The sequence below is a fragment of the Amblyomma americanum genome, chromosome 1 (genome assembly GCF_052857255.1).
Source record: "Amblyomma americanum isolate KBUSLIRL-KWMA chromosome 1, ASM5285725v1, whole genome shotgun sequence".
NCBI lineage: Eukaryota > Metazoa > Arthropoda > Arachnida > Ixodida > Ixodidae > Amblyomma > Amblyomma americanum.
This window is the reverse complement of record NC_135497.1, coordinates 275,236,456-275,262,312: the sequence shown is the minus strand read 5'-3', so window position 1 is coordinate 275,262,312 and position 25,857 is coordinate 275,236,456. Positions and strand designations below refer to the sequence as shown.

The following is a 25,857-nucleotide window of genomic DNA, read 5'->3' as shown; positions in this document are numbered from 1 at the left end:
GTTTTTTTTTCTCTCTCTGTCTCTGGAGAGCGCTGATCGCCATTTTCATGCCTTTGTGACTTGAAAGCTCCATTTGCAAACGGATTGCGGACTATCGATTGAGTATTTATAATAGAAACTACATAACTTCATTGTAATGCAGTGCTGCTGTCCCTTGGAAAGACGAAGGCAAAGGTAGCACTTGAAGAAACGTGATCCCCCATCACGCGACCGCGCGCGCGCGCGCAGTAGTCGGGACGGCACAGCGGCCGGTTTACAGGCGTATTCACACTGGCGGGTCGCGGAGGTCGCGCGACCGGTTTAAATCGATTTGCCACGCTCCCTACCTGCTTTCCTAGTGCTTCGGAAACCGTAACTACTTGCCCGCAATCGGTCGCGCAACGTTTGCGGCTGGTGAATCCGGCGGTTTGCCGTGGTGGCTCAATGGTTAGCGTGCTCGGCTACTGATCCGGAGTACCCGGGGCAGCGTTTTGATGGAGGCGAAACGCAAAAGGCGCCCGTCTGCTGTGCGATGTCAGTGAACTTTAAAGAGCCCAAATGGTCGAAATTATTCCGGAGCCCTCAGCTACGGCACCTCTTTCCTCCTTTCTTTTCTTAGTCCTTTCTTTATCCCTTCCCTTACGGCGCGGTTCAGGGGTGCGTCGATGTGTGAGACAGATACATGCGCCATTTCCTTTCCTCAAAAGCCAATTTTCAATTTTCTTCCTTACTCCCTTATTCGGGAAATTGAAGATTCCATGTGCTAAGAAAACTACCGGTGCAATGTTCTGCACCTTGTTGCCGATACCATCCGCGTTTGCAAATCCCACCTGTCGCTCATGACGCCCTTGGTCCTCGCGCTTTAGCTTCAAACATCTGCAACACGGCCAGTGCAGAGACGACCCTGTTACTGAGCGCTGCTGATGCAAGACCGTCAGAAGCTTTCACACGCCGAACAAACAAAATGACTTCTGCGGCTATTTAAGAACGGTAAAGAGACTTACGATACCCCTTTCGCGCATTGAAGGCTTCAAACTCGGCTTATTTCGAAGAGCTTCCTGCGCGCTTCGAGGTACTTGAAAGCCGCACACACTCTCAATTGCGGCGCTTTCCTTCTTTAAAAAACGTCTCCAATCTCTCTCTCTTTTTTTTGCGCAATTGCAACACCGCATTCATTGGACTGTCTACTGCCTGCCGAAGAAAAAATCATGCCTGAAAACAGCTCCACGAGGTTGGAACAAAGCTACTCGCGCATTTCCTCCAATAACATGTCAGCCGTCGTCTGCTACGGCAGGCACAGCAGCACCAGTGGCGCTACCGTCGCACTGCGCCAGGGCGCGACAACTTCCTATCCTCTACATTCCATTCCCCGATTTCTCAACTTATGCCTAATGGCACACTCCTCGAATAAAAAAAAAATCTACGCCGAACGAAGGAGGGCAGAGGAGGATGAGGCGCATTTCTCCATAAGCAACACGACAACCACATTAGTAAAATGACGTAATCACTGCCTGAAATAAATTTATCGTTTGCATCAATAACATTCGCGAAACATTCATATTTCAAGCTTTTCGAACACACGTCAAAATTCCCTCGAAATTCTTTCCTGCCAGCACTATTGCCATCGCTGCAAGTTGACGTGGACGTACCGAACGTTCTTAAGTGCATCTGGAAGCATCGTCATTGCCGAGGGCAGCACAATTGTCTACGTGTGAGACGCTTGCTCTCGTTATTCTTCTTGTTCATGGACGTGTGGAAGCTGCAGCAGCCCAATCGTGAAAGCGTCGAACACGTCACGTCGGTGTCCTTCAAGGAATACATCGTCAAGATGACTGCCTCGAACTGGGACTTCAAGAGAACCCAGACACGGTCCGGCCCAACGCCGACATTGGCGCACAGCACAGAGTCTTTCCTCCTAACAGACAGCACCTCGGAGGACCCTTCGAACAAGTCTTTGCAGATGGCCCTGTCAGTGATCCAAACAACGACACAGGAGCTTGCCATCCAGAGAAAGCAGGAAGTGCGCAAGTATGCCCTCGACTCCATCCTGTGCCACGTCGGTGAAACAGCACGGCAGGCGCTGCAGCGCTGCGCTCTCGCGGAGTCCATGACCTGGCGACCACCACTGGGACGAAAGCGAGCGGACGTTCGACGTCGGTCCTTTTCCCTTGTGCAGTTCTTAGAGGACACCCAGGATTCCAATGCTGTAATAGTCGGCCATCTTACCAGTGGCATTCAATGTTGGCTACGGAGATTTTAGAAAAATTCTGTGATACTCTGGGTGCAGGTCTCGAGCAGCGAACTTAGTCACTTATTGTGATTTATTGCGTAATTAAAATGTTTAAGCCAAACATCATGTCTACCGCTTCCTGAGCCTAAGGACCCTCGTTCGCATGACGTGGATAGACATTCATCACATGCTGTATATGTGGTAACCGTCCCTCGTACGTCTTAAGTGTTGCGGCTATTGCTGCTGTATTACATTAGAGTTTTAGCTGTGCGTCCGCAACGGCTTAGAGTGCGCAAGGAGCTTGAAGAGACGGCAGTGCGCATGTGCAGAACGCAAGCGCGAGCCTTGTGTCTTGCGTAACGTTGACAACACGCCAGCGCCCTGCCCGCCCGCTTCCAACCAGAAACTGCGCCGCTGCTGTGTTTTTCGACGCGATAGCTCATTTTAAACGGTTGTATTCGCTTTTATTTTGCGCATTCTCACCCCTCCGTAATGACCTAGGTGAGAAATAGTCATCATTTTTCAGATAAACTGAAGAATTTCTTGGTGTTCATAACAACGACACCAAGTGAAGGACTTCTCCAACCTTACACCGGAGTTTACATTTTCAATTGATTCCATTGGTTTACGATATTAAGAAGACAAAGCCTTTGAATACATTCAAAAACACCGCGGTGGCTCAGTGCATGGTTAGAGCACACGGCTACTGATCCGGAGTTCCCGGGTTCCAACCCGACCACGGCGGCTGCGTTTCGATGGAGGCGAAACGCTAAGGCGCCCGTGTGCTGCGCGATGTCAGTGCACGCTAAAGATCCCCAGGTGGCCGAAATTTTTTCGGAGCCCTCCACTACGGGACCTATTTCTTCCTTTCTTCTTTCACTCCCTCCTTTATCCCTTCCCTTAGGGCGCTGTTTAGGTGTCCGCCGCTATGTGAGACAGATACTGCGCCATTTCCTTTCCCCTATAATAATAATAATAATAATAATAATAATAATAATAATAATAATAATAATAATAATAATAATAATAATAACTGGTTTTTGGGGAAAGGAAATGGCGCAGTATCTGTCTCATATATCGTTGGACACTTGAACCGCGCCGTAAGGGCAGGGATAAAGGAGGGAGTCAAAGAAGAAAGGAAGAAAGAGGTGCCGTAGTGGAGGGCTACAGATTAATTTCGACCACCTGGGGATCTTTAATGTGCACTGACATCGCACAGCAAACGGGCGCCTTAGCGTTTTTCCGCCATAAAAACGCGGCTCTAAAAAGCAGTTTTCAGTGCATTCAATGCTGCCATTACCAAAACATAAGAGGGTGCCTTCGGCACACAGTTCAGGATTTTTGACTTGCTGTCACTAGATGGCGCCATAGTATGTCACGCTTGTGACGGTAAGAATGTCGATGCAGGCTCAATCACACTCTCACCATTTTCTGACGCCCTATGGATGGTTAAGGGGTAACAATGGTCATGCAAATAAATCTTAGGTGGAAGTTAGCAAAAAGCGACTGAAAGATCGGTGGCTCATAAGCAGGGAGGCGATATAAGGTTAGAGGAGGAGTATACAATATAATTGGTTTTTGGGGAAACAAAATGGCGCGGTATCTGTCTCATATATTGTCTGACACCTGAACCGCGCCGTAAGGGAAGGGATAAAGGAGGGAGTGAAAGAAGAAAGGACGAAGGAGGTGTCGCAGTAGAGGGCTCCTGAATAATTTCGACCACCTGGGGATCTTTAACGTGCACTGACATCGCACAGCACACGAGCGCCTCAGCGTTTTTCCTCCATAAAAACTCAGCCGCCGCGGTCGGGTTCGAACCCGGGATCTCCGGATCAGCTAGTAGCCGAGCGCCCTAACTACTGAGTCACTGCGGCGGGTAAATTAGAGGAGCAGAAAAACGTATTTAAAGAAAATGGTGAATCGAAATAATGATTTACAACATAGTTAAATAAAGAAAACCCACCATGGTAGCGACTGCCACCACGCGTTTCCAAGCGGTCGCTCCTTCGTTCCATCTATCCTTGTCGGGCACTACACTAGCCATGGAGGAAAAAAACTGAGGAGGGAGCGCGACGCCAGGCGGCCAGCCTTCACAAGCCAAGCGCTCGTGAAGCCGCTCCCTTCCCCGTTTTTTCGCTCTCTCAGTCAGTCTTTAGTATTTTGGTGTAGGTATGTTTTAGTGCGCGCGTCTTCGGCGGCCCGTGTGGCGTCTACAGCAAGAAGGTCGATCTACAGCTAGTCTGCCGCGCTAACACGCGCATGCGCGCGCCCAGCGAGGCTAGAAATCACCGCACGCTATCACGTGCGTGGTCACGAGGGGGACCGACTCTTATCTTTTTAGGGTGTTTTTACTTTTTACGACTAGGCTTCATGGCCCTCGCCGGATGCTCCTTCCTCAGTTTTTTTTTTTCTCCATGACGCTAGCCACTTTGAAATAAAGCGCTAAAACTCGTTGACAGATCGGGCGGCAGTGCGCGTAAGCTGAGGCCGCTGCATGCGTACGTAAAGCAAAGCCTGTTGCAAGTTGCGGGTCCGCGCCGTGCGCACCGTGGGTGCCGCCACGGTCAAAACGATTGCAGTGATCCTGATACAGGCGGTAAGCGCGCCTGAAATTAAGTCTGATATAAGTATAATTTCTCGACCACAGTAGAACAGAAAAACATGCTTATGAACTGAAATATAAACAGCCATGAGCATTAAAAAAAAGATATGAAAGAAAAGATTTGCGAAGAAGACACATCGCGTCCGCGCCGCCAGGATCGCTGCGAGCAGCACAGCTGCAGTCGACCGGGCGAGCGAAAGCAGGAGAAACGAAACTTTACGTCTCCGACGCTTCCGACGCGACGTACACACGGGAACAGCGCGAAGTGGTGCAGCACATCTGACAGAAGTGGACAACGCTTCTTCGACGTTCCTGCCCACCACAGGTATTTATAAATTCACTACCTATTATATTCCTATTTGCGTATCAAGTTAACAAAACCATTAGCGTCCTTCGTGCCTTCCTTTTAGTAGCCGTTGACCGTTGCGATTTGAAATTGCCGAAGGAATAGTACGAATTTTCCTGGGTGGTGTTTAATGCAGCGGCTTTGCTCTTGCGAGATGCGTTTGATATATAAATTTAGACTCATTACAGCAAAAAAGGGTCCATGCTGCAGTATGAGATGGCCCGACACGGCATCGCCTTTCTTAAGCGTGGAACCATTCGTTACTTTGCTTTGCTTGCTTACTCCTTGTGTGTGTGTGCGTGTGCGTGAGTGCGTGCGTGCGTGCGTGCGTGCGCCTCACTGCCTGCATTAACCTTAAATGCTTCACTGCCTTTAAAGAACCAATCCCATCAGATTTTCGTGTCCTCAGAGCATATTTTGTATATGTTTATTCCAACTTGCGCACCCTATAACGAGGCCAGAGGAGGGGAGAAATATTAATGTTCAGTTTGGTTTAGTTTGTGTGGAATTTAGTGCTTGCATATATACATAATACGTGTTTTCTGCAGCCGCGATGTGAGCGTCGCATCCAAAACTATCTCGCAGGCCTCACTAACGCCAGAAGGTTGGGGCGGCGAGCTGATCGAGGAAAGCGCGCCGTGAGCTGCATGCAGAAAAGTCGTCAGAGTTGTTTTTTAGATGCGCAGGCAGCTTTTATTGGCGACATCTGTGCTCAACTCCCCAGTGTGCTTCGCGGAACCGTTGCTCGACACTATTGTGCATCGTAGTGCTGCCACTCCAGACACCGCTTTTACACGGTACAACCTGTCGCCTGCTCCAAGAAATTCTAAACTTATTTATTTCAGCATTTAACGACATACATCCAAACCTCTGTTTCACACACACTTACTCCACCAGTCAAATTAATTTCTTGGACGTCTCAGTTCGAGTGGAGAAGGGTAGCTTAATCACCAGTGTCTATAGAAAGCCCACGGATAGGCAACAGTACCTTCATTACAAGAGCTGCCACCCACGCCACTGCAAAAGCTCAATTCCATATTCCCAAGTCATCAGATTCAAACGGATCTCCTCACGACCAGAAGACTTCAAAGAAAATTCTAACTGTATGCGGGAGGTTCCGAGGGACCAATGCTATCCGCGGCCTCTATTTTTGTTGATGCCATTAAGAAAGCGGAAGCAAAAAATCGTAACGAAATGTTTGGGGATCCCCCATCAGCAACCGCAAATGACACGGCTCTAATCTCGTCTTAACCTTCGCAAGCAACCTTCCTAATGTCAACAAAATTTAAAAAAAAAACATTTCAACATAATCGAACAAAATGATATGCTGTCAAAAATTTTTCCAACAGTTCCACACGTTACCTACAGGCTACCAAAAAAGATACATGATTACGTAGTAAACTCTACTGTCTATAAGGGAAAGCCTGTTGGTTGCTTACCTTGCAGGAAGAATCGATGTCAAGTTTGCCAGCATGCATATGCGGACAGCACTAGCTCAATGCACACACTCTTAACTTCAAACACTCCATCCGTGAAAACTTGAACTGTGACAGTAGTAACGTAGTATGCATGCTCGAGTGTGGCGATTGTCAGATGCAATACATTGGCCAAACCGAGAATTCCTTTCGAATTAAATTCAACAACCACCGCGCGCACACCAGATCTCTTCCTCTCCTCCCCCTGTCGAAACATCTTTCCCAGGAAGGTCACGAGTTTCACAAACAATGTTACGCTGCTACAGAGCGGCTTCCGAAATACCCGTGAGCGTGAGCAACGAAAATCACACTTTATATATCAGTTTAATACTGTGCAGGCCGGTATAAATGAAAAACCTGGTACTCTCTCCACACTTCAGAGATCATAGTCCTAGCCCTACTGAAATTCACAGCACCCCGACTACATCGCCTGAGGTCATGCCAATTTGCGTGCTTGCTTCCACATGCCGCCCTTCTCCTCCCCCTGCCATTGTTTCTTGCTCATGACCAGAGAAAACAGTTCTGAGAGCAAAGCATATTGCCTATTCCCCCCTCAACTTTTTATATTTTTATATATTTTACTTTTCTTTATTTCTTTTTTCCTATTTTGCAGATAGTAGAGCGCGATGCTCCATATAGGACCCATTGCAATAACGGACACTTGGGCGATTTCGCGCCTTCGATCCCCATTTTCTATCTGTTACTCTCCTCTCTCTCTCAGATTCTAGGAAGGAGCCCTCTTTTTGTCTCCGCGACGGAACGCGGGGCGGAGGCGCCCTTCTCACGCGAGGCAGCGCGGGGACATTTGCGCTTTGCGGCGCCGGGCTGCGGGATCAGGTTTCTGCGGTGCGTTTGGCCGGCCGCACCGCCGCCGTAACTAACATTTTGAACTGTTAACAGCCGCACCCGCGGGGAGCGCATCGCGCTCTGAGGCATATGCGCTCAGTGTTGTTTTCCGTTTCTTTGTTCTTTTCTTGCTGTTTTCTTGTTTATGATATTTTCTTTCCTCGTATTCTAACCTCTCGCTTCCGCCGAAGGAAGCTTCCGCCATAATAATTCTTGGCGACCCCCCCCCCCCCTCTTTTTTTCCTTGCGGACAACTCACCCCTCTCCGCCCCCGCTGTCTCTAACCTCTGCTTTCTATCCCCCCCCCCTTTTTTTTTCGTCTGTTCCTTTGACCATCCTAATCCTTTCCCTCAGTCGAAGAGAGGAGTCTGGTCGCTCGCTGTTTGTCTCTTGTGTGATCTGTTTGTTTGCTCGAAGGAGAGCGTTTTTCAAAGGAGAATGAGAAATAAAGGGAAAAAGAAAAACGCACTGTCGCCCCCTGTCCACCGAGCAGCCGCGGAGAGCGGGCCGAAAAAAAAGAGAAATAAAAAAAGGAAAACGAGGAGCAGGAGGGGAGAATAGGCGCCCTCAAGGCAGAGCGGCGGCTAGTACAGAAACAGACGGTGGCGGATTCGCGGAACAGATAAGAATTATAGATGCATGTACTCGTGCGCCGCTGGCCAAAACGAGTAAACAAATAAACAGAATCAAACGCAGACAGGGCAGACTTCCCTGGAGCCTCTTCAGCAGGAATAGTCAATGCGGAATCAGCGGCGCAGTTAGCTTAACTAGAGAGACGTGCACACGTGCAAGATGCGCTTTTTTTTTATCCCGCGCGCGTTGGAAAAACGTGGGGAATTCCGAGAAAAACCTATGGGCTCCGTGCGCTGGTATGGTGGCGCCAGCAGCGACCACATCGCCAGCGCTGCCTCGTGGCACTCGCCGCGTTAACCGGACGCTCAGTCACGGCCGGTCTCTTGAAGGGAGAGCGCGCGCGCCACCCTCGAGACTGGCCGTGGTGGCCCTGGGCCTTCCTCCATGCCCGATGCGTTCGCGCCAGCCCGGCCGCATAGCAGACGCGCACTGACCGCGATACCATTCTAACCGCCGTATTCAAGAACGGCACTTAAGCTGTAAGTACGACTTAAGTGACTCTCCGGTGCTTAAAGCATTTCATAAACAGCACTTTCACTTAAGTCACGATCAAAGGCGCACTTATCGACCCGACAACTTAAGCTAGGCTCTCTGCTAGCTTAAGTGACACTTTCCGCATTTCGACATGGCCGAGTCCTACCGCAGTTTTTCGGACTTCGTCAACTTCTGTGCTCGCGCCGCCGAAATCGCCGAGGACAGAGCGTACAGGTACGCGCGCGCTCCGCGGCCAGTGCTCAGGGATCGGCAAAACGCCATGGACATATACAACGATGCCGAATTCTTGAGCAGGTACCGCTTCTCGAAGCAAGCGGTGCTGGAGCTGCTTGGGAGGCTTCCGTTGCGCGCCAACACCGACGAACGCGGTCTCCCGGTGCCGCCGCTGCTTCAGCTGCTCGTGGCCTTGCGGTTCTACGGCGCGGGGACCTTCCAGATCGTCACCGGTGATCTTGTGAACGTGTCTCAACCGACAGTGTCGCGGATCATCGCGCGCATATCGCACATGATAGCCGAGACATTGTTCGCGGAGCTCGTGAAGTTCCCGAGCGCCGCCCAAGACCCGGGAGTTATGGAGGAATTTTACGCAGTGGCGAAGTTCCCTGGCGTGACCGGCTGCATCGACTGCACCCACATCCCGATAAAGAGTCCGGGAGAAAATGATGCAGAAGTCTTCCGCAACAGGAAAGGATACTTCTCCATCAATGTTCAGGTAAGTTCTGCGACAAAAAAAAAATTATGTTCGGCGAACTGAGAAAAAATAATGTTCAGTATTCGGCGGGAGGCACCATTTAATGCTTCGGAATGCCCTTCGCACTATAATCGGTTCCAAGGTATTGAAGTATTGAGCTAATGACTGCATGTCAGCCACCCTTCGATACCATACTTGGAGAAGCCAGCATTTCAGTTGCCCTGGCGCAAACAGGGGTCGAGGCTGCCTTACTACCGTAATTGTATTTTTAATTTTCTCTTCTCCTCGCGTTATATTAGTATTGATAACATAAATTCGTAATTTCACCATCGTTACGTTGTTGCTGCTGATAATCACAACAATAACAGCATAACAAAAGAATATGTTGCTACTAGCAAACAGTTCTGTGAAAAATGTTTAAATCGGCGATTTTTCCTGGATTTGCAGCTGAGTACAGGCCGTAGGAATATTGTGTTGTATGCAAACTTAATTCTTATTTTTGAGTAGAGTAAGCTTTGACAATAATTACCTGGTCCTATTTCATCACAAATAAGCCTTCGTTTTAACTGTTTTCAATGCAGAGGTAACCTATTACAGTAGTGAGTTGTTTTGCATATGTAGCACATGCCTTCAGTAATGACAGGCATGAAAATAACATAACAGTACGAGACAAGTGTGCATTGTTGCTGCAACTTTTTTATGCAGTGTCCACGAATATAAATTGCTCAAAACAAGCAGTGTTGATGTTATATGCAAGTGGTTTACACAAGCACACATTTTTATTCAGCTGCCCTACACTATTTCCTTCCATATTCCAGAATAACATTCTCGCCGCAGTGCAGGTCAAGTCGATCTTACTCGTGCTAATTTATTTATTTTGCAGGCAATCACAGGTCCCAAACTTCAGTTTCTGGACCTCGTTGCCAGCTGGCCCGGTTCGGCTCATGACAGCCGCATTTTTGATAACAGTCGGGCCAGGGTGCAGTACGAACAGGGGGACATTCCCGGCATCCTCCTTGGTGACATGGGCTATGCATGCAGGCCATACCTGATGACTCCTTTGAGAGATGATGTTCTACCAGGAAGTCCACAGTACAAGTAAGTTCAAGCTGTAGTTTTAACAAAGGTAAAGGCAGCTCTCAATAAAGAAAACGTTTATTTTCTACAGGTATAACAAGTCCCAAATAAGAACGCGATGCAGCATCGAGCGAACCTTCGGGGTGTGGAAGAGAAGGTTTCCATGCCTCGACATGACACTACAAATCAAGACGGCCACGGTGCCTATCGTGATTACGGCATGTGCGGCGCTGCACAACTTGGGCCGGCTGCTCAAGGACCCCGTCCCACCCGCTCTACTGTACGATGCCACTCGTGATTGTACTGCGCCTGTTCCTGTCTCTAGAGCAGCCCAGCCGCCAGCCACAGTGCCACTAGTGGATTCGGCAAGTGGTTTTAGAACTAGAGACAGGATCATTGCCCAGTACTTTCACTGAGGGGCATCATCATGCTGGACATACAACTTGCAGAAGTAATGTGTGAAGGACAACTATCTTTTTCCTTGCCTTGTTTCTACATAAAAATCTACATCCTAGCCTTCCCTTCAAGAGTTCACTATTACCCATGAAATATTGTTTCTTGTTGCATTGCCCATGTTTCAAATATTTCTTAAAATTGGTATAAAAATTTTAAATTGTGGTGTTTAATGCCCTGATATGACATGAGTTATAAAAGAGGCTCTAATGGAAGGCTTGGGAATAATTTAGAACAACTGGAGTCGTTTAACATGCGCCGACATGGAATAGCACGACATACGCATTGTGCACTTCTCTGGTTCTTGCATTTTCGCCCTTATTACCTGCGAAAAAACTGTTTCTCTTGCACCTGTGTATTTCTGCTCTCACAATATTAGTAGTGTTGTACTGAGACTGTACTGTATCATAATGTATCATATTGTACTGTATCATATTTCACTGATTTTTTCATGCACTGTTGCACTACACCAGTTTTTATTTCCTTATTTGTTGTTGTGTCCGCCAGGTAGTTACGCGCAGAGACCGAATGCTCAGCGAGTGCTACCTTGGCAGTGCTACCTTGGCCGACTAACAGCTGGGCGCCCCCTGCAGCTGTAGTGAACATTGTGCTGTGCGCGTTTTTATTGCTTCACCATGAACTAATCACGTGCGCAACCTGTACATATTTATTATTGTGTAAATAGTTTTTGTGTACATTACCTCTCCCCCCTATCCTCTCTTCCTGTCCCCTCACCTCTTTCATTTCATTTCTCCATTCTGCCTGATATCGTTTATTTCTGCTGGCCCAACTCAGGTGCTTCAGTATCGATGGTAGGCTAGCAAAAATATTTTCCTTTCTTTTTTTATTATTATTATTTTAATAAACCACTTAATTACTTACTTGCTTGTTGTACATTTGTAAATGATCCACCGAGCGTCCGGTTCAAGCCTTCAGACTTTTACAGCCTCGGCGGCATATGATTACGTATGCACCATAATTCTTCCTGCTTCTAATAAATGCTAATTTCATCCAAATTGCTTAGCGAAACCCTCTAAGGACATATAGATTTCAAGCAAGGCAGGAATCGCTGATTAGCATGCACCTACACCCTGCCACACAGCTACAAAAAATTATGGTCAGTGACTACATTCCTTCACTTCGATTGCAATACCTGACCACAGAAAGCTTTGTTGAACTCTTGAGTATGTAAATTGTTGAACAAAGCACGGATAAGTTATGACGAAGATATGGCGAATCATGCAACTCACGGTGCACACAGCTGCCTCCAAGAAACCTTAAAGTTTCAATGTCACTTGGAAGAACGGGCAGTTGGAGCCTAGATTTTGTTGTTTAAAAACACCTGTGCCAGCACTTAGAAAAACCTACTCACTGTGCACATCCATGAGTGGTGCCGGAAAATTAGGAGGTTAGACACAAGCGGTTTTTGCAAGCCACTAGCTCAAGCCCCTAATTTCAAGTGACCTCCCGGACATACAGCTTCTATGTTATGGATATGAGAAAATGCCAGTGCAAAGCTTTGTATCACACAAAATTGCATTCGTTGCGGCCAAAGGTACCAAAGTGTGAAAAGGACATTGTTCTATCTTTCTAACGGCCAACTGAAACATAAATTCATCCCGGTACAAGGACCAAGCCTATGACTACTGCCCGTTGGGGCAGTTGCTCTAGAAACCAAGCTAATCAGGATGGCTAGCAGATGCCAGTGCAAGACTGAACTGGTCAACTTGGAAATAAGAATGGGGAAATGACGCGGTTGTCCTCGGCGAAGGCTGGCAATATGGGTCCAGTATTGTTGGCAATGGTAATCAATGAACCTCTCAAGTGGCATATCAGTGAAGAAACAGCCCGGCAATGATCTGTTTTCACTGATTCAAAAGCAGCCCTCCAAGCGCTACAATCTGCTCGTCATGGGTTCCATGAACACCTTGTTGCCGAAATCCGAGAGCTCCACCACACAGCCACCAACAAAGGGCACGATATTGTTTACCATTGGCTGCAAGGACACAGCGGCATCACAGGCAACCACCATGCGGACGAGACCGCGCGAACTGCTCACCACGAGGGTGATTGTGTGTCCATCCCCATCACGAGACCCGACGCAGCACTGTTGCGGGACATCACGCTTGCCGCGTGGAATTCAGGCTAATTCTCGCATTTGCCTTTAAAAACCTTAGACCCAGATCTAAAGCTTTGGCTTCCGTCTGGCCTACCGCGATGTGAAGCAACTTTGTTGCGTCGCCTGTGGCTTGGTGTAGCTTTCACCAAGCACTACTCCTTCTTAATAGGTATGTGTGACAGCCCTGCTGTGCCATCTGCGGGTGTGATGAGACTACAGCCCACATTCTTTGTGAATGCCCTGCCTACAGCGCCAAAAGACAGTCTCGCTGCCGTGCACTGGAGAATCTAGACCTGCACCCACTGACGGAAACGAAGATTCTCGGTCACTGGCCACGGCGGTGAAGGCCTGCAAGGCACTGCTCCGCTTTTTGAAGACTTCTGGCCTGCACGATAGGCTGATTTTGCTGAATGCTGTGACTTTACATAGTGACTTGAATTTCCTGCAACTGTCTTTTCTCCTTCATCTTTTTCTCTCCTCACTACTTTCCCCCCGTGCAGGGTAGCAAACCGATTATTCACTGGTTAACCTCCCTGCCTTTCCTCCTCCTCCTCCTGAGAAAACCATCCCACCCATTTCTCTCATGTGTAGTTTGAAAGTTTATAGGTTCTCTTAAAATTTGTTCAGCATATGCCATGGTTTGGTGAACAGTGTTTTCCACAACTCAAGGAAGTTTTGTAAATTGCACTGTTACAAAATGAAGAAAAAACCCTGAGTGCACTTGGTGCTGCATTTTATTTGCTTATTTATGCAATACCCACAGTGGCCAACACTGGGGCAGGAACATCACACACAAGCAAAAAACTTGACAGTGTTCCCCAACAAAAGTGCCCATAAAGTGAGTTGGCCGTAATAATGAATTGTGAAGAAAAAGAAGCAAATATTCTTTAAATAAAGCTTTATGGCTGCAGCCTGCTATAGTGGCACATGGAAATTGGGAAACACGGGAGCGTTATTGTAATCGCGAGGAGCTTTAAAACAATCAATATCAATATACAAGGGGTACAACATCTGGTAGAGGCACTTGGGATTTGGTTGTCATCGCTGTCCATAATAACAAGACAAAAATACATATGTCCCAATAGGCTATATGCATTTTCACCCTGTCCATTGTCTCGACATAGACATTGGATTTGAATGAGGCATAAATACAATCCGAATGTTTGGTCCCAGAAAACCTGCCCCTTTCAATAGGGGTAAAATTAACATGGCATGACTGTACATTAGATTCAGCAGATGATCATACATGGTACAAAGCTGTAAAGAAACCTATGCGCTATGCAAAAGAAATAATGAGAAAAAAAACATTGCTGGAAAACGACTGTACCAAACAAAGGAAGAAAAGTAGATTTCAAAACAGCATTCACTTACATATGCAGGAAACCTGAGAATTAGCAAAAAATAGCACTACGTACACTTCAAAACATCAAACAGGAAATGTAGCAGAGGCGCTTTTTAAACCAGCTTTTAGTCTACTGCCGTGGTTCCGGGAAAGAAGTGGCTGGACCACAAGAATGTCTAAAAAGTGCAGTCAACCAACCCCGTAGAAAGTGCCAAGTCGGCCTCAAAGTGGCAGTTACGTCCTCATGAAATAACTCACGGCAGGAGTGCCGCGCTCTTTTCCTCTACTGATTAATAAGAACGACAAAACATTTGGTTCAAACAGAACACATTACTAAAACCGTACTGCACAACCATGTGGCAGCTAAAAACAGAATCTGCATGCTTTTACCCTGCATAAAACCATACTACAAACTGGATATAGCAACTGGCTATCTTTAACCCTTTGCGGTCCGTTGTCGGGCAGGGCCCGACAACGCTACACGGCCGTAGCGGTCCGCTGTCGGGCAACGCCCGACAAGGGTGTTCGCCGTTAAATTTCGCGGTTTTTCTCACCACGAATCGTGCGCATTTTTGTGTACATAATGCACCATCTCTTGAGGGTGAAGTAAGCTTTGTTTCTTGAAGTTTACTTTTTTTTTGCACTAGGGCGCAGCACAATGTTCTCGATACTAGAGCCGCCAGAGCGTTCTCACTTGAGCACGGAACGCACGTTGGCGCGGTTCGTTGACAAGCATGGCAACATTTTCACCGCGTGCGTTTTTCGGTGGTGCATTTAGCGAAAGCGAAGACGACTTCAGTGAGGAAGAGAATTACGTGCCTCCATCGGACAGTGATGACAGTTCTTCCACTGAAGCGAGTGACGATGACGACGGCGGCGGTGGAGACAGCACCTCTGTTGACACACAAGGGAACAGTGCGCGACCACGTGCTGCGGACTGGTAGGTGTACGCGGATAATATGCCCGATTTCACACAATTTCCCTTCACTGTCACGAACCCAGGATCACAAGTAAGCACTTGTAATCTCAACTCTGAGCTGGAATATTTTCAGCTGTTTTTTACAGACGAGCTGACGGACAATATTGTGCGCGAAACAAACCGCTATGCGCGTGAAAAGATTTCGAGTGCCGGTGAGCTTCCAAAGGACTCAATTTGGAAGGACTGGGAAGACGTGACCTTGACAGAATTCAAGGCTTTTCTTGGTGCAATCATAGACATGGCCTTGAATCCAAGACCAGAACTGAAGGAGTATTTTAGCCAAGATATTGTCAACAAGATGCCTTTCTTCCCGCACGTTTTCTGCCGGAAAAGATTTCTGCAAATGTTTTGGATGTTGCACGTTACCCCGTGCCATGATGCCTCTTCAGGTCGGCCGGCAACACGTGGAAGCAGGATCAGGGACGTCGTGCATTACATCGACGCGAAATGCAGAGAGCATTTCAGAGCCGGCCCCAAAATTTGCATCGATGAGAGCACTGTTGGCTTCAAGGGCCGTGTCTCGTTCAAATGCTACAATCCACAGAAGCCAACCAAATGGGGCATGCGTGTTTACGCACTTGCTGACTGCCAAACGGGGTACATTTCGGCAATCGAGCCCTACTACGGCAGCACAACAACTGACAGTCTCGGCCGTCCCGAGCTGCCCTTCACCTGCAGGATTGTTCTTCACTTGCTCCAGAAAGTGCAGCAAGCTACGCCGGGGAGTGGCTACCACCTCTACACAGACAGATTTTACACTTCTCCAGTGCTTGCCGAGGAGTTACTTCTACAGAGAGTACAATTGACTGGTACCGTGATGCCAAATCGCAAGCAAATGCCACAGCAGGTCAAGAAAAAACTGAAAAAGGGCGAAGTGGCAGCTTTCAGAAAAGGACGCTCCTACATGGTGCTTTAGTGGCGAGACAAGCGTCAAGTGACGATGCTCAGTTCTGCCCACAATGTATCTCTCAAAGAAATGACAAGGACACAAGCAGGTGGAAAGAAAGTGACGTTGAAGAAACCAGTGGTCATATGTGACTACACACAAAACATGGGTGCAGTTGACCGTGCGGACCATTACTGCGCCAGCTATGCATTTTGTTGAAAGACAATGAAATGGTGGCGAAAGCTTTTTTTTTTTGGCTTTTGGAAGTTTCCACCGTAAATAGCTTTATTTTGAGGCGCACACAGCTGCAGAATCGTGGTGAGAAAGAACAGCGACACCTGCAGTACCGCCGCAACCTCATCCAACAGCTGGTGGGTGACGTGAGGGCTAGAGCCAAAAAGCGCGGCCCGTCTGCGCGGAAGGAGTGCAAGGAAAGGCTAGATGGGAAGAGCCATTTCATATACAAGCTGCCAGGCCGAAGCAGCAAGGACTGTGCAGTTTGTAGCGATAGAAAAACAAGCGGAGGCCGGAGGGAAACTGTGTTTTTCTGTAAAACCTGCAGTAACAACCCTGGCCTGCACCCAGGAGAATGTTTCGAGCGCTATCACACGCTTCCGAAATATCGGTAGAGAAGTTGCCAGCAAAATGCAATAGAAAAAATAAATATCCTTTGAGTTTTTCTTCCACAGTTTGTGTTTTTCTTCGCGGCGCCACAAACTGGCAAAATAGCTTCGGACCAGGACAGCCGGAAAGTGGGTAAAAGATTCGGAAAGTGGGTAAAAGTTTCGGAAAGTGGGTAAAAGTTTCGGAGTGAGTTGGCCGTAATAATGAATTGTGAAGAAAAAGAAGCAAATATTCTTTAAATAAAGCTTTATGGCTGCAGCCTGCTATAGTGGCACGTGGAAATTGGGAAACACGGGAGCGTTATTGTAATCGCGAGGAGCTTTAAAACAATCAATATCAATATACAAGGGGTACAACATCTGGTAGAGGCACTTGGGATTTGGTTTTCATCGCTGTCCATAATAACAAGACAAAAATACATATGTCCCAATAGGCTATATGCATTTTCACCCTGCCCATTGTCTCGACATAGACATTGGATTTGAATGAGGCATAAATACAATCCAAAAGTTTGGTCCCAGAAAAACTGCCCCTTTCAATAGGGGTAAAATTAACATGGCATGACTGTACATTAGATTCAACAGATGATCATGCATGGTACAAAGCTGTTAAGAAACCTATGCGCTATGCAAAAGAAATAATGAGAAAAAAAACATTGCTGGAAAACGACTGTACCAAACAAAGGAAGAAAAGTAGATTTCAAAACAGCATTCACTTACATATGCAGGAAACCTGAGAATTAGCAAAAAATAGCACTACGTACACATCAAAACATCAAACAGGAAATGTAGCAGAGGGGCTTTTTAAACCAGCTTTTAGTCTACTGCCGTGGTTCCGGGAAAGAAGTGGCTGGACCACAAGAATGTCTAAAAAGTGCAGTCAACCAACCCCGTAGAAAGTGCCAAGTCGGCCTCAAAGTGGCAGTTACGTCCTCATGAAATAACTCACGGCAGGAGTGCCGCGCTCTTTTCCTCTACTGATTAATAAGAACGACAAAACATTTGGTTCAAACAGAACACATTACTAAAACCATACTGCACAACCATGTGGCAGCTAAAAACAGAATCTGCATGCTTTTACCCTGCATAAAACCATACTACAAACTGGATATAGCAACTGGCTATCTTTAAGGGGGTTTAATGTCCCAAACTGAGTCGGGTTACGAGGAACGCAGTAGTGAATGGCTCCGTAAATATAAACTCCTTGGGGTTCGTTAACGTGCACTGACATCACACGGTACACAAACCTCTAGAATTTCGCCTCCACCAAAATTCAACCGCAGCAGCTGGGATCGAACCTACGGCTTTTGCGTCAGCAGCCGAGCGCCATAACCACTGAGGCAATGCGGCAGCTTGACTATCCTAAACACCACAGACATTCTGTAGTAAAAAGCAACTAAGAGAAGCTGGATGAGGTTGAAATTCAAGCAAGACTTAAAGGCGCTGTGAAACACCTTCCGAGGAGAGCACATCAACTCTCTCAATCACTGCATTTGCTTGTCATGAACATCCGAGCCAAATAATACACCTCTACACCTGCAGAGAACCCACAATCACGCGCCAAAGTTGGCCAGCACTTCCCGGAGACTTACATGCTCGCGCCCTTCTCCATCGCTCACAAATGCGTATATAAGTTGAGAGATGGCTACTGGTTGCATTCTTTCAGACGTCGGGCAGCTACTATGGCCACGGCCAGTAAGCCGCGTAGCTCTGGTGGGTCAGGAAGCTTTGCACCCCGGAGGTGGGGCCGGCAGAGGAGCGCCGACCTTCCAGCGTGCAAAGTGTGATGAGAGGAGAGAATTCAAATTTTGACTGCAGAGAGCTCAGCCGCTACAAAGCGCATTAAAAAAATTCTTGCTACACAATATTCGTGAACTGGCATGCTTTAACGTCCCAGGCATATTGTAACTTTACTAGAGCCCCTTTCAGAGCTCCTATAAGAGGTTACAAATTTTTCACCTGCTGCGATGGCTCATGGGCTATGGTACTAGCCTCTTGGCTGTGGCAGCTGCATTCGTTAGGGGGCAAATTGCAGACTCCTGTGTTCTATGCGATGTCAGTGCACATTAAAGAACACCGTCTGGCATTACACCGACTTCATCTGGCTCCTTATTTGTATACCCCCCCACTTCATCCCTTCTCTCAGGCGACTTGGCCATAGTTGCAGTGCTTTCATTTTTCAGATTATGTCCCCCTGCCCCACCTCCAACATCACCCTCCTCAAAGTTCCCCCTTTACTGCTTTTATTTGAAGCTCCAAAAGGATCTTTTTGGACCGTTTCACGTCATTCTTAAGCTTAAGATTTTCCATCTCGAGCTGATGGACTGCCGCTCGCTTTGCGAGCTTGTCGCGGTGGTCTGCTCGTAAGAGTCGCATCCACAGCCGGTGCTCTTTACACTTTTGTGCCCTCTCGGTAGAAATATCGCTAAGGCGAGCTGCTAGCTCTTGCTCGACCAGCGACTGCCTATGCATGCCCGCAGTGCGGCTGGTACCTGCTGCGCTTTCTGCAGAGGCAGCAGGAAGCACTGAGGGTGAGGGTGCTGCGGCTGCCGGTGTTGCCGGAACAAAAAAAGCACTTGGCGCAGGTGGCACAGCAAGCGACTGCCTCTGTGAGCTCATGCGGCTGGTACCTGCTGCCCTTGCTGTAGAGGCAGCAGGAAGCACCGAGGGTGCTGCGGTTGCCGTTGTGGCTGATGTTAAGGAGGCTGCCATGGCCACTTGCTCCTCTTCCATTTGCTCATCTTGCTGCGGGCTACCCTCTTCATAGTGCCAGGACCACAGCGGGTCCTCTGCATCACCTAATGCGGAGGAAGTGCTTGCTATTAGACCTTGAAATGAGGGCAAATCCAATGCAATGTCGCTTTAGATCAAGAAACACTTCAACCTTTGCTAGTACTGTAGGCTACCTTAGCCTTTGACTGGTTTACAATGAAGTGGGTACTTTAAACGCATTCTGCGCTATTTTGCACGCTTGTATTCGTTGCTTTCAATGTCCTTCAGGTGACATTTTACCATTTTTGGTCGTGCAGTAACTCAATCAATGCTTCCGTTAGAGTTCGTTTATGTAACAAAACAGGAGGCATAAAACATGCACTTAGCCTGCTTAGAAGGGAAACATTTCCGGAATACATTCGTCACATACACTGCCAATCATGCTCCTTGGATGACCACCTTGGAAAATATGTTCGGCCAGTGCATTCGCACCTCTTAGCTGTAGCTTTGATAACACTGGTCACACAGGCCAATATTTTTATGACAGGTCAAGACAACACAGATGCCACAGAAAATTGGACATGGCTACAGCTGTTATGCACACTTTTAATGACAGAAGAGCTCATATGCTCAGAAAAAAAACAACAAAATAATAAGCACAGAAGCAGCCTACAACAGCAAAAATGGTCAGACACAAGCGCCAGGCAGGGATGTTGCAATTCAATTTTGCTGGAGTGTTTCATCTAATCCTCTAGGCATAAAAACAGAAAAGCAGTACATACACAGAATATGTATTCCAAGAAAAATAATTTCATATATATTTTTTGGAGCTTGCAGTACAATATATATATATATATATATATATATATATATATATATATATATATATATATATATATATATATATATATATATATATATATATATATATATATATATATATATAATAAGTCATACCACTGGCTCCTGGAATAGAACCATCTTGAGTGCGCGAAAGCAGGGCGGCCACCGATGGTGTGGGTTGGGACTCGCCGCCTGGGTCTGCTTGGTGGCGATCACTGTCGAAGGGGTTCGCCAAGCGAACCCCCATGTGGGATGCGACACTGCCAACTCTTTGCAGGTCTTCAGTGAGCTGGCTGGGGGCCGCTGAGCCGCCGCCTAGGTATTCACAGAAAGCGCTGTTACAACCACTGGAAAAATCCCTCGATGAATATTCACAAACACTAAGCACATTCGACATGAACGCCAAAGTATCTTTCAGAATTTAAGCGCTACGAAGCAACGAAAACATGCATCTTTATTCGCGCAAGCAGGAGCCTTTTTCTCTGACAGAAGCACGATATTTGCATTTATTTAGTAATACTCTCCGGGTGAAACAACCTTAAACATGCTGACTCCAAACTGCGGGTGCGTGAAAGCTAGATACTAACTGTGGCGGTGAAAACGCACAGCAAGAAAATTGGCAGCACAAGTTCCAGCACCTCACAGTTCACAATTGGTAGCGAGGTGCTGGAAGTGGCAGAGGAACAGGTCACTTAGGGCAACTAGTGACAGCTGATCCGAATCATCAACGGAAATAATAGAAGGATAAGAATGGAATGGAGTGTATATGGCAGGCTTTCTTAGATCATGAATGTCAGTGTACCACTGTTCCTCAAGAGAAAAGTGGAGGCTAACGAAAAGGGTTCAGCTTAAGTTAAGGACAACACAGCGAGCGACGGAAAGCAAAATGGTAGGTGTAACGTCAAAAGACCAGAAGCAGGCAGAGTGGGCAACTTCTTTTCAATTTTAGGGCGTTATTAATGTAGAGCACAGTGGAGCTGGGCTCACTGGCTTCATAGACAGTCTTTAAAATGCTTAATTTAAGTAACCAAAATCCATCATGTCCCAACAGAAACTTAACTGAGCTTTGTTCATGACCATGATTACTAGCATTGAAATAGTATGGATAAACATTTTTTTTAATGCAGTCGATCACTCCTCATGTGCTGAGGTATATATATAGCTGAGGTCAAATTATGAAAAAGGAAATTCGATCAATACCAACGAACGGGAATCGAACCCGCGGCTGCGCGAACAGATCTTTAACGGCTGTTGGGCGAGACCACTACGCTACCGTCGGAGCGAACACACCTCTTGTTAAACTGCTCCACATTCTCGCGCCGTGAATTAGCGTCGTCTTCGACTTTTATTTGCTCCGTCCCGCGGCACTGCCTGCTCACCGTCGTCTTCTACGTAGCACAAATTCATGCTTTCGCTCAGATTCGAATGTCGTAAACATTCTCTGTATTTTTTTTTTTGAGGGGCGGAGTGGGAATCTAGTCATAAAATGCAGGCAGCAAGCAATCGGAACAGTTCTGTAATCTGGGAGAGAACCTCTGAATTCGTCAGCAAAAAAGAATCAAAGATGAAAGAAAACAGGACTTACCGGTCTTAAATATCTCCCGGTTGTCGTCCGCTTTCGCCTTTCGCCACTTATTTTTCCAGTTCTCCCAGCATTTCTTCAGCTGGAGCCATGTCCGTGGGCTCACGTTGTGACTGGAGTTGAACTGGGTTTCTATAAGCTCCCACTCTTTCCTTTTCCGTGCAACTGACACTGCATCAGTTCTCTTGTTCTCTAGTACGGCCTTGTGCTTGTCGACGAGGTCGAGGAGAAGAGCTCGCTCTACTCTGGAGAAGTTAATTTTGCCCTTCTCCATTTTCTCCATCCCGCGCGCGTCGCAACACAGCACCAAAGAATAACGCAGTACAGAAAACAAAACACACTACAAATGACTACACACTATCAATAAATATAATACCAAAAATACATACGATACAAGCAGTGAATTTACAATTAAAATGCGCGATAACAATATAAAGCAGAGACAAAGAGCTGGCGATGATGCAACCGATGGACGCGCGCGAGCGGAAAGACTACGACGTCGACAGGAGCAGTACTACGCGCGCTACTATAGTGACGTCTTTGTTTGTGGCCAGACAAGTAATATTAGTTCTCCAAAGCTAGGCGAAAAAAACTTTTTGTTGTTGTTAAAACGTTAGTTGAGACTTGTACTATGTATTAGCAGCGCTGTTTTGGCGCTTCTGTTCTTTATTTGTTCATGAATTTATTAGATATACAGAAATGTTTGCTTAGCCTCGTTCCCATGGCGCCTACTTACATCTAAAAGCGCTACTTTCATAAGTGCTGCTTAAGTGCCGTTTTTGAAACTTCCTTCGCCACTCATACTTTACTCAGAACTTAAGTCACACCTTAAGTTTCATTCTTGAATACGGCGGTAAGTGAACGCCTTCTCTGCGGATTTCAACGCATTGAAAGCCTTGACGCCACCACTGCTGCATTTCATTTCAATTGCTTTCAGGTTGGGCTGATCACCGATTCCGAGCAACCATGATTGTGTTGCAGTCCCGACGGCACTGCAATATTTGGCAGCGCAGTTGAGCTTATTGAGATTAATTAAGTACCTTTACAGTTTGAGAAACAAGGCTCTGACCCAAATAATGAAATCAGCTATGTAATTTACATCCACTGTGACATCGACTATGTGAATGGTCGGCTAGAAATGCGAAAACGCAAACTTACTACACATATATATCAGATGATAGTGCTCTACATCCTGCAGGATCGACATTTCTTTACTTTTTGTATTCCTCTGAGAGAAGCATAGCTCTAAGCATGCAAAAAGACGATGAATTTCTTGCTACGTATCTTCCACAGGACTTTCATTTCAGGAATTTCATGAAGACACCAATTACATGAATTATTTTGGTCGTATTTCTCTTTTGGTAAATACTTAACTATAGAGAGTCCGCCGCGGTGGCTCAGTGGTTATGGTGCTCAGCTGCTGACCCAAATGACTCGTGCTCGATCCTGGTTGCGGCGGTCGCATTTCGGTGAAGGCAAAATCCTAGAGGCCCGCGTTCTGCGCGATGTCAGTGCACGTTAAAGAACTCCAAGTGGTTGCAATTATCTGGAACCTCCTACTATGGCGCCCCTTATAGTTCTCGTTGCATTGGGACGATAAACCTAATTAAAATCAAAAGATTAATTCCAGAAATTAAGGGTTTAGTGATGTTGTGAAATCCAAGGAATATATATATATATATATATATATATATATATATATATATATATATATATATATATATATATATATATATATATATATATATATATATAGAGAGAGAGAGAGAGAGATAGAGAGAGAGAGAGAAATTTGAACCACTCTCTATTTTTCTTTTTATTCGTCTAGAACAGGATTTGAGATCTCATAAATGCAACAAATAAAGATACAAAATTTTAAACCACTGAAGGAAATAAAATGATGCAAATAAATACACAAAAGCTTAGGTGAAACAATGTGAAAAACGACATAAGCACTCTCAGAAGTACGACGTCGCTCCCACTGCATACACATACGCACGAAAAAAAAACTAGAAACAAAATTGACACGCTGAACCACAGATGAGCATAACAAACGAAGACTTAAACTTCAGATGCTAGCTCTAAGAACTTCACCGCAGACCATTTCCTGTGACTGACTGAACGCATTCCTTCGCTCTACATAAAGACATAAAGCAGCTCCTACCAATGATGTCACGTTCGAAACACCCCAGTCAATGTAAACCCTTTTCCAGTTCACTCTCATGAATTTAATTCCACAGTGCACTCATTTCCAGCATACCCTATGTGCATGAGCGCGCATCCACGATGTCAAAGAAAAGCGTTTAAATATACTCGGTACTTTGACTGTAGTGTTTTTATAGCTGTTATGACATTGTGTAAACACAGCAGTAGGTAGAGCACCCATAATTATCCAAGTTTGTTTTCGCCATCGGACGAAACACCTCACCGCTCGCCTCGCTCACTGCAAACTGAACCAGAGAGCTGCGCTGGCTGCGTCCGCCTTTCGCCACCGCTGTTAACCAGGCGGCGCCACTCGCGCGCGCCAAACTGCAGCGCACGGAGCCCATAGTCGGGTACAACTTAAGAAGGCAGCGGCATTTGCCCCTCAAAGGCGGATGCACACGAGCCTCCGCCAATATGTGCGCACTTCAGGTGACGTCATGAGCCGGACGGCCGGTGACCCCGCCGACGGAGAACATGCCTAACATGGCCGCCCTCGCTTCGAACTGTGCCGGGCCGCATCATCTGTGTGCGTCTCCCTTCGTCAGAGTGACATCGAATTTTTTGTGGGCGTGTCATGCCGGAAATATTATTGCAAGCTTACGATGCACAACTTCTGCCGCGTGCGTTTGTTCTGAGCCGTGAGGCGACGAAAAAAGGTTACAGCGAACATCCGTGACTGCGCTGCGCTTCGTCTGGAAACAGGATCCCGCAGCGGCACACCGCTGCAAACAAATATCGTGCGTGTTTGTTCTGTGGTGTTTTGTTTTGCTCCTAAGTGAAGTTACGACAAGGAGAATTTGCCAAAGTCTGGTACCTACTGTGAGCGGCGGGTGTGTTTGTGTACTGTGCCCCTGCGTTTCTCGTCGGACGTGGCGAAGTGATGGAGCAAAACCATTCTGAGGATAAATGAGAAAAGCGTGCGCGGATGAAACCAACCTACGAGTTCCTCAACCGAAAAGATCTGCGGAAGCAACCTCCAACGCAAACATTTGTTGCTGCCAGCTCAGCGCGCAAACGTTCGATCGTTGGCAGCAGTATGACAAGATAGCCGAGCGTCTAGCAGGGCGTCGTTCGAGTGTTGTGTAGCACCGTCGATTGATCACTTTCCACCAGTGCTAACAATCAGTGACTAACACGCGCTGCTTGAGCGAATGTCATTTGATGATTAACGGCCAGGCGTGTGGGAGCAGTGTTTGTTTCCTTAATGTCAGCCTTAGTACTAATATAAAATTATGACCGATACACTGGTACCTTTACAAGGGAGCTTGGCATGAATTCGCGTCTCTGTATGGCTTAGAATTCTTCACTCACTGCACGCGCCAGCTGTAGAATGCCTGCTGTGACACAATCGCACATCAGTTGTGCTGCCAGCGCTCGACTTGCTTTCCCACAACACAGCTTTGCGCTGCTTTTCGATTGTTATGATATGTTGCTACTAAAAAAATTCCAAGACAGTGAAGGCAACAGAGCCAATATGTACATCAAATAAAAGTACAACAAAGTAGGCACAGCTGCTTGTGAACTGACTCCTAATACCTCTACTCGCGTCTGCGTTAAATGTGTGTGCATGTTTTCTTGCGTGTTTGTTTATATTTGTTATTTTCCCCTTTTTGCATTTTAGATCTTAGTTTTCGCGCTCACGTTTGTGTGCATGTGTGTGAATATGCGAGTGCTTCTGTGCGTGTATGTGTTTATTATTCCTATTTCTGTCCTTTTATTTTTGTGTTTGTTCTTGTAAG

At 46.8% G+C, this 25,857-nt stretch overlaps 1 protein-coding gene across 1 annotated transcript; it reads right to left on the bottom strand.

The window, feature by feature from the left end:
- Window positions 1-16,540: 16,540 nt before the first annotated feature.
- LOC144117974 (myb/SANT-like DNA-binding domain-containing protein 3) lies at window positions 16,541-22,196 on the bottom strand. The gene is made up of 4 exons (XM_077651257.1): window positions 21,917-22,196; window positions 20,446-20,646; window positions 19,441-19,574; window positions 16,541-16,564 (listed from the first exon to the last, which is right to left on the bottom strand). The coding sequence occupies exons 1-4, from the start codon at window positions 22,194-22,196 to the stop codon at window positions 16,541-16,543; spliced, it is 639 nt and encodes a 212-aa protein (XP_077507383.1).
- Window positions 22,197-25,857: the final 3,661 nt, after the last annotated feature.